At 48.0% G+C, this 8,797-nt stretch overlaps 1 protein-coding gene across 1 annotated transcript; it reads right to left on the bottom strand.

The window, feature by feature from the left end:
• Positions 1–637: 637 nt before the first annotated feature.
• On the bottom strand, positions 638–6,878 carry HMGB3 (high mobility group box 3). Its single transcript, XM_075007891.1, has 5 exons — positions 6,727–6,878; positions 3,947–4,103; positions 3,381–3,520; positions 2,683–2,857; positions 638–2,103 (listed from the first exon to the last, which is right to left on the bottom strand). Exons 1-5 carry the CDS (start codon positions 6,876–6,878, stop codon positions 1,960–1,962), a joined length of 768 nt encoding a protein of 255 aa, XP_074863992.1. The 3' UTR covers positions 638–1,959.
• Between the last annotated feature and the right edge of the window lie 1,919 nt (positions 6,879–8,797).

Below are 8,797 nucleotides of genomic sequence, written 5' to 3'. Positions count from 1 at the left end.
TTAATCAGTCACCCTGAGTGGTATTTTATTCAGCTCACAAGCATTACAGTGTGAATTGTAGATATGCAATCTGGTTTGCAATGGTAATGCAAGACAGCGTGGAGCTGGGTAGAGTTTACCCTATTTCACTGTACGCTTGTAGTTTGGAAACAGATGTCGTGAAACTGATAAATCCCTAACTACAAAGGCATTCCACCTCCCTCTGCGTAGCTGTTAAAAGTACAGACTGAGGTTGGTCTTCTCTGTGGACAAAGCAAGAAAGGGATACAGATAGTAAGGGCCAGCTAGTTTTATTCTTTTAAAATACATGATTTTTGATGTGCAGGAGAAAGAACATAATATTAGCCCCACTAGCTCCATAAAAGGAACTCCCTTTTGCTTTTATAAAAGGTCAACACAATCGCTCCACTATGAAATGATTAGTGGCCATAAAGTCTACAGGTTTTCAGAGGGGTAATTACAGAACCTCAACACATCTCCCTGCACCCAGGTCGCATTCTTACCTAACCCCGCAGGCTAGTGTGTTAAGAACCTGCGCCACCACTTCTAGTTCAGCAGAGAAATTAGGTAGTTGTCTAGTATTTCTCCTGCTGAGGATTAGAAAGCTAGAAAAAACCACAAGTCTGAAACAGTTCAACACAGGACAAAAAAAGGCACATTTTAATATGTACAGCAATGCATTTGGGCTATAAATGTACCCAACACAACTGGGGAAAAAAAATCCAATTTAAACTAATGCTTTTATATTTGTTCAACGGAGTCAGCCTCACACTAGCCACCTACCTTTCTGCCTTTTTGAATGCTATGTACACACATACACATAATTAGTCATGAATGTTCATTTAGGCTCCCCTGTTCAAGTAACAGAGTTCAAACTTGCATAGCACCTTATGCTACTCAGCCATAAACAGGTAAGATTGCATATTAGCTTGAGCAGCCATCTCTTTCAACAAAGCCAGTTCTAGCTAGCCTGTTTTTATCCTTGAGACAGAATGTTTAAAGTTAACCAGCCCGAGGGATGCCACAAACTTCAAAATGAACTTTTTTGCTGTCAAGGTACTTTTCAAACCAGGAATTTAGAATGGTGTCAAGGACAGTTTTAAAAACGTAATACTGTTTATTTTGCTTCAAAAAACATTTCGGCATTCTAAACATACAAAAAACCAACAGAACGTTGCAAGTTTGTTTTAAGTACAGAGTGTTTTTTCAACTTCCATTGCTGCACTTGCTCTTCGCTTCGTTGACAATGAAGAGAGGTCTAACAGTTTCAGTTTAAAAAACTACCGCACTTAACTAAAAAAACCCATTACACTTCTCATGCCAGCTGAACCCCCTTCCACAACTAAGAATGGCAGCAGAATGCTAATCTCACTATATACAGAAAGACAACTTTAAGCTAAATGGACGCGCACTGTAGTGTAAATAGATCTACCCTCACAGTGCATGCTTTGGGCCATGGTACCCTACGGAAGGTACAGCCTTCCAAAGTAATCACCCCCTCCCTAAAGGCATCACAACTCTAAGCATGTACCACAAGAATTTGTCTAGTTTTTACAAACTATAGATATGTACAGTTTATAACCCAGGATTTTCTAGCCAATAACCATATAGTAACACCACCTTACAAATTAAAAAAAAATGCTTGAAACATTTTTAAATGCTTTGTTACACCAACAGCAAAGTGCACAGAGTGAGGAGAACACTAGAGCGCTTTTTCATTTTAAAAATGTTTGGAAATATGTACAACTTTGATACAGTTTCAGGGTGCTCACTACACCCATGGCCACTTCATGTAAACCAGTTACCATTTCTAGAGCACTTTTAGAAACTACAATGCGATCAGAATCCAAATTTTGTAATTAAGCCTAATGAGGGCAACAGCACCATCTCAAATAAGAGGTGCTTCTTTTATGGTGTTTCCCCTACTCTATGATATTCACAGACAAATATTGTACAGTTTTATTCATCATCCTCATCTTCTTCATCCTCCTCTTCATCCTCCTCATCCTCTTCATCTTCTTCCTCTACCTTTTTCCGGGCAGCTTTGGCTGCTGCACCCTTTGCACCATCAAACTTTCCTTTAGACTTGTAGTCTGCAACATCCTGCAAAGTCAAGAGGATGTCTTAATTTGCTCTAAGTAATAAATGTATAGATCACTTGCACAACAGTAGCAGTAAGTGTACAGACACCAGCATTCAGCAGCTTTCTTCTGAAGGGAAAGGCTGCTGGAGCTACAGTCTATGGACTTATGGGTACTAAAGAGTACCCGAGTAGTCTAAGCATTAGATTTGCATCCTGGGTTCAGAATTTTGGATTTTTAAATAAAAAACAAACATTTACTTTCAGAAGTTACACTTTTAATTTTTACAGTGCTGAAGTGATTTTTTCCCCCCAGCAAAGTCAGCAGCCAAAGCGTCACGTGTGGGGGACAGAAAGCCATAAGCTATCTGCCACGTATCCTGGGAAGAACAGACCTGCTTGAAGTTTGCCAAAGGGCAAGTTCAGCCACTATGTGGAAGTTTAAGTGTACTATACAGTATGCATGTATCCACCATACTATGTCAAAGAAGCTTTATAAACCTAGCACCTTTGTAATATGAAACATTTCCTCTTAAATGATGAGATCATGCCCACATCCACTCTCATGTAATTAAGACACTCAAGGTGCAACCTAGCCTTACCTTTTCATATTTCTCCTTCAGTTTAGCTGCCTTATTATTGTAAGGCTGCTTTTCACCATCACTGAGGTTGTTCCACATTTCACCAAGTTTCTTTGCTACATCCCCAATAGATATGCCGGGATTTGTGGATTTGATCTTGGGACGGAATTCTGAACAGAATAGGAAGAAGCCAGACCTTGGAAAAAAGTTTCATATTAAAGTGAGCATCTCAGAATCAGAAACCAAATATTAGAACTGAAGATCTTCCCCATCACCCACCCAAATAGTTTCCAGTCTTGTGAAACAGCAGCCAGAGTTTCTGGATAGAGAGAACTGCTTTCTCCCAGTCTCCCTCTCCTTTCTTTTCATATCCACACATTGTACATTTGGGTATGCTTATGCACAAGACTTGCAAAGCCTTAAAACACTTGTGCACTATTTACAAACTTTACACTTGCACAGTTTGAGGTAGTGTTGGTTTTGGACACCCCAATTTGTCACGTCCTACCCTCTTCAAGTTTAGTTCATAGAAGACAGCTGGAAAAAATGCAAAACTATGTGAGTCACACAAGATTCAACTACTAAGCCTATTCCATAGATCAAGAATATTGATCCGAGGGTGTTCAACTTGCATCTTCAAGAGGGAAAAAAAATTCACTGCTATAACTAATTTTGAACTAAGTTATTCACATGTACAGCCTTGCAGAAAAGTTACTTACGGGGGTCGTTTTGGAGCATTAGGGTCCTTCTTCTTCTTGCCACCCTTAGCTGGTCCATAATCCTTCATTTCTCTATCATATCGTACCTTGTCCGCTTTGGCCATTTCATCAAATTTAGACTTCTCTTTGCCAGACATGGTCTGAAAGAAGACACAGATGATCACTCAGTATGTTGCCCTTTTCAGCTGGAATTATGTGCTTATGGCGTCTTCACCAGATGGAGGCCACCTTGGAGGACAATGACTCACAAAGCTCACCATCGCAAGAGGCCACCTCAGCAAGGATCAATGAAAACAAAATCGCCTCAGTCTCCTCCTTCTAGACCTAGGCTATTAAAATAGAAGGTGGTCTCTTAGAGAAGTTTGGGAAAAAGAACAGAAGTGGAAAGAGCAGCTAAGTTTCCAATAGACTCTGGAAACAAAATATAAATCTTCTCAGTACCTAGAAAACACAAAACTAAGAATGGGATGTGGGTTGAAATTAAAGTCAACCCTAGATTTAAACAAGTATCACAAGAAGCTACCATTCTAGAAACACGGCATTACTTCAAGAAAGTTATAAAGTACCTTCCACCTTTCTGAGCACTTCTTGGAAAACTCTGCAAAGTTGACTGGAACCTCTGGGTTCTTCTTCTTATGTTCCTCACGGCATGTCTGCACAAAGAAGGCATAAGCAGACATCTTGCCCTTAGGCTTTTTCGGGTCACCTTTAGCCATCTTGCCTCTGTATGGAGGAGAAAGTTTAGATCAGTGATCTAAATGGTTATATTAAACCCACACTCAAGTTGTTTGCCCAGAATTAAGTGGTTCTGCCTCAAGAACTGGATCTTGCATATTTCAGTAGCATCTCATTATAGAGAGAAAAGTGTTTAAATGATCTTAGATTTTTATACAAATTTTATTTTATAAATAGACAAAATATTATGGAGAGTTGGTGGTCACATTAGAGTTTGAACAGAGTGCGTAACACCAGTCAGTTATTCCTTCAGGCAAGCTAGATTTCATATGTAATTGCTGTCACCCAAGAGAGAAGCTTTCACTGATTTCCCCCTCAAGCCGATACAAATGCAGTAGTTTTCACTGAAACCATGTTTTTTTAAAAAAGTAGTAAGGGCTAGTTTTAAAACATCACCACCTGCCAACCCCTGCATGACAAGAAACATTTGCTTTTGCTCCACCAAGTGACATGATTTAGAGCAGTCAGCGTGAGGATGTTATTAGCAAGTTACCGACAGCAAGACGTTAACTTTTGGTGGTGGTTTAAAAATTTCTCTTCATTTTAATTTTTCCAGCCCCCTGCTGAAATATTTTCCATTTGCATCCTTTTCAAGAGTTTGAAAAAAAAAAAAAAAAAAAAAATGTATTGGCCCAATATTAGTATTTAATTGTGCACCCTAATCCCACATGGCAGTAAAAGTGGCTTTCCAGACTCCTTCCCATGCCCCCCATCTGTAAATTACTAAAGATACGTTTTTCTCCCCTTGCCCCAAACAGACTCCTGAAAAAAGTAGGAAAAAAAAAAATTCTCCATTTCTGTCACATATTAAGAGGCAACATATCTGCTTGCAAAGTTTCAGATTAAAAAGGCAGGATTGTTTTAGGGTTTCACTCCCCCCTCGATTCCCGCCATCTTCTGCCCCCCTCTTCCCAAGGTCACAGCAAAAATGCAGACAGCCCCCCCCCTTTTGCATATTGCCCATGGCATGGGGCATTTGCTGCAATGAGGGGGACCCGGGTGGCCAGGCTGTGCCCGGCTCAGCAGCGCGCTCCTTTGCCTGAGACTCCAGTGGAAGGAGGGGGGAAAAAAAAAAAAAACGACAGGTCACCAAGACACCAATAATTCATCTTCCATTTTGTGAAATGCTTCTTCATGAAAGAAAGTGCCCCTGAAATGAGCCCCTTTGCCAGCCTGGGGGGTGGCCCCGGGCGGGGGACCCAGCCTGGCATGGCTGGGGTAGAGTGTGGGGCTCTCACCCGTGCCATAGGAGTATCTATAGCCGTGGTGCTAGGCAGGGATATAGAGAACTAGCTGCTGTTCTCCTCGCCCATAGCCGGCTCCATTCGCTAAAATGGCTTCTCTAAGGCAGTGAGGCTGCTATGCCTAACAAAGCCGCACACCCCCTTCTGCCCAACCAACGCCTCGCAGCGGGGGCTGCCGGGCCCCCAGCCCCCCCAAAACCCCCCTTCCGCTAGAAAAACCTCTCCTCTGTCCTGCCGGCGGGGGCCGGGGGCCATGGGGGCCGGGGCGCGGGCAGGAGAGGGGAGTTAAGGAGCTCCCCCCCCGCCCCAGGTCGCTGCCTAGCGCAATACTCTGTGTAACAAAGACTCCCGTGCAGCCATTACAGCCCAGGCTGCGCTCAGCCGCGCCGAGGGGGAAAAGTGCAAAAAGCCCCCAAAGGGGCCCCGGCCGCCCCGCCAAGCAGCAGAGGGAATAGGGCAAAAGGAGCCGGGGCGAAAGCGAAAGGTTTGGCCGCTCTGCGGGGCTCCTGAGCGGAGATTTCCCCCGCCTAGATCCCCCCTCCCGCTCTCTGTGCTGCTTACACGTCTTTCTTCCTTAGCCGGAGCTGCCGAGCGCCAGCCATATTAATGCCCACAGCAGAGGGAACGCGGCGCAAGAAAGAGGCGGCTTGGGGCTTCAGCCAGGGCAGCGGGGCACGAAACCCACCTTCCCGGGTAGGGGAAGAGAAGCGGGAAGGGAAGCGAAGGAATCGGGGGAGCTGGGCTGGAAGGAGGGCGAGTAAAAAACTGCTCCGGCGGGGCACAGGGGCGCAGCGCGCAGGGTTTAGCCCTGTCAGATGCTAAAGCGACAGCCATATTAATGCAGCGCAGACGGCGGGCACAGCACTGCGCACGGCCGGCAACTTCCCCCGCCGGCAGCCCCGCGGAGCCCACGCGGGTCGGCGCCGGAGCAGCGCCGCGCATTTCTCAGGCACGGCCGCAGGACGATTCCCTGCCGGCGCGGGGCGAGCTGCGCCTTTCGCGGGGCGGCGCGGCGGGGAGAACGCAACACACTCCGCGCTGCGTGGAGCCTCAGCGGACTAGGGGCGCCCCGGGAGCGGGGGGCTGCGAAGGACGCAGGGTCTCGGGGGCGCCACGCGCCTCTCCCCGTCTTGCCCCGCACCTGCCCGGCCCGGCCGGCGCTGGGCACAGCAGTAGGAGCCGGGCGCGCTCCATGCAACGGGAGGGGAGAAAAGTTTGTCCCACCGCCGGGACGCGGGCGACGCGGCCGGAGAGGGGCGGAGAAGGCGGGAGGCAGAGAAAAGGGGGGGCGGGAGCGCGGGGGCGGGGCGGGGGCAGACGCCCCCCGAAAAAGTTGCCCGGCGGAGCGGCAGCGGCGCCGAACATACCTGTATTGTTCGCTAGTCTGGGCAGTAGCTGGAGCGCAGGGCACGACGCGGGGCTCAGCACTGCTCAGCTCAGCCTCGCGTTGGCTGCCTCCGAGAGCGGCCTGATTGGCTGCCGGCCTCCGCCGTTTAAAACAACCTCCTCGCCCTGCCATTGGCGGGGAAGCTGATGAATATTCATCGCCTCCGGCCGACGATTGGCTTCCGCCGGCCCGGCTCGTTCATTCAAAAAGAACACCCGCCGGGGGAAGCAGAGCCGGCGCTGGGTAGGCCCGGGGGAAAGGGGGTTGCCAGGGCTGCCCGCCCGCGCCACCCAGCATCCCCGTGCACCTACCCTGCGGCTGCTCCGCTCGCCCGGCCCGAGCTGCTGCGGGGGTCCGCGTCCGGCCCGTGTCCTGGAGCTGGTGGCAGTAGGCTCCGACCCTCCCCCTCCCCCGTGCATGTGCCCGGCGCACGGCAGTGCCAGGCAGCGACCGGGCTGGGGCTGGGGCTGGGGCTGGGGCTGGCGGGGATGGGGTTTAATGCGACCCCCGCTTACCCAGCGTGGATCGACATCAGTCCTACTGTACTCACGTTGCGCGCTCCGGGATCCGGGGCTCCCCGCCCCGCAAGGTGTCAGCCGCACGCGGGAGGCACGTCCGAGCAGACCCAGGGCCTTGAAGGGGGCTGCGCCCCTCCCTGCCCAGCTTTCGAGGTACCACTTCCAGGAGAGCTCATGGGGAGCCGATGAGAAGGGAGGTCGGAACAGGCCCAGGCAGAGCTCCGCGCAAAACGTGCGGGGACTTTGAGCTGCCGTGAGATCTTTACGCACCACTGGGATGAGTGAAATACAGCAACGGGTGGGTTGAACAGCTGGGAGGAGCTCATTCCTTATTATGACACGGACATGCATTTTGTTGACATCACAGGGAGCATGCAAGGGCGACGGGGATTGGCCCGGAGGAGAAAAGCAGAAAGAAGCTAAGTGCAGAAAGAAATGAAGTCAGAGGAGCGGGAGGATGAGAGAAAATAAAAGGAGAGGCAAGAGGGACCGGAGATGGGAGCTGAGGGAGAAATAAAAGGAAGGAGCAGAAGCAGCACGTTTTGGGGGTGCAGAGGAGGATGGAAACAACTGGCTTACATAAGCAATTTAGAAGCTGAACTTCTTCAGTGTGGAATTGTCTACACTACAGCAATCTTTCAAAAGAACTTGTTGCAGAAGAGCTCTTCTGAAAAACTTTTTTCGAAAGAACACATCCACACACAAAACCATGGATCAAAAAAAAAACAGTCTGCTCTTTTGACAAATCAGTCCAACTCTCTTGGAAAGAATGTGGCAGGGATCAAAAATCTGGTGCCCCCTGGCCTGCTGTTTAGAAAAAAGGGCCTGTGGCATGTCTGCCCTTGTGCCTTTTCTCAAAAGAAGGTGCTCTCTTGATCCAGGAGGGGAAAAGGGCTTCTGGGACTGAAGAACAACTCTGAGTCTCCTCTAAATAATTCATATTACTCATAAAAATAAACAGCAACAAAACCAAACAACCCAGACTCCAACAAACCACAACTGTCAAACTACTGACCTGCTTCCACAGTTGGTTCTGCATAAAATATTCGGACAGCAACTTACAGCTAAGCAATCAGCACAGCTCTGTGACTCAGAAAGGGAAAGTCCCTCCCTGTTGGCTCACCTGAGAAAGAGGTTTCCTATATAGCATCTGCCAAATGGTTAAACTAGTACTACTGGCCTACCACAGCGGTTGGCTGGCTGAGAAGCAGATCTGTTATTTTAACGCTGGAGTGGTCTGACTCAGAAACCACTACATACAATACACTTAGTGTTTTTTTGTGAGTGACAAGATAAAGATGGATGTCTTCGGGTATGGCCCTGTTTCCCCACTATGCCCCTTTAAAGATGCAGTAGAACCTCAAAGTTATGAGCCCAGATTTATGAACTGACCAGTTAACTATCTTCATATGCAACTGGAAGCATATAATAAGGCAGCAGCAGAGACCCCAAAAAAGCAAATACAGTATAGTATTGTGTTAAACTATTAAAAAAGGTAAAGGTTTTTAAAAAGATTTGAGAAGGTAAGAAAAC

The sequence above is a fragment of the Carettochelys insculpta genome, chromosome 13 (genome assembly GCF_033958435.1).
Source record: "Carettochelys insculpta isolate YL-2023 chromosome 13, ASM3395843v1, whole genome shotgun sequence".
Classification (NCBI taxonomy): domain Eukaryota; kingdom Metazoa; phylum Chordata; order Testudines; family Carettochelyidae; genus Carettochelys; species Carettochelys insculpta.
The sequence above is the reverse complement of the archived record's forward strand: the minus strand, read 5'-3'. Positions and strand labels throughout refer to the sequence as shown.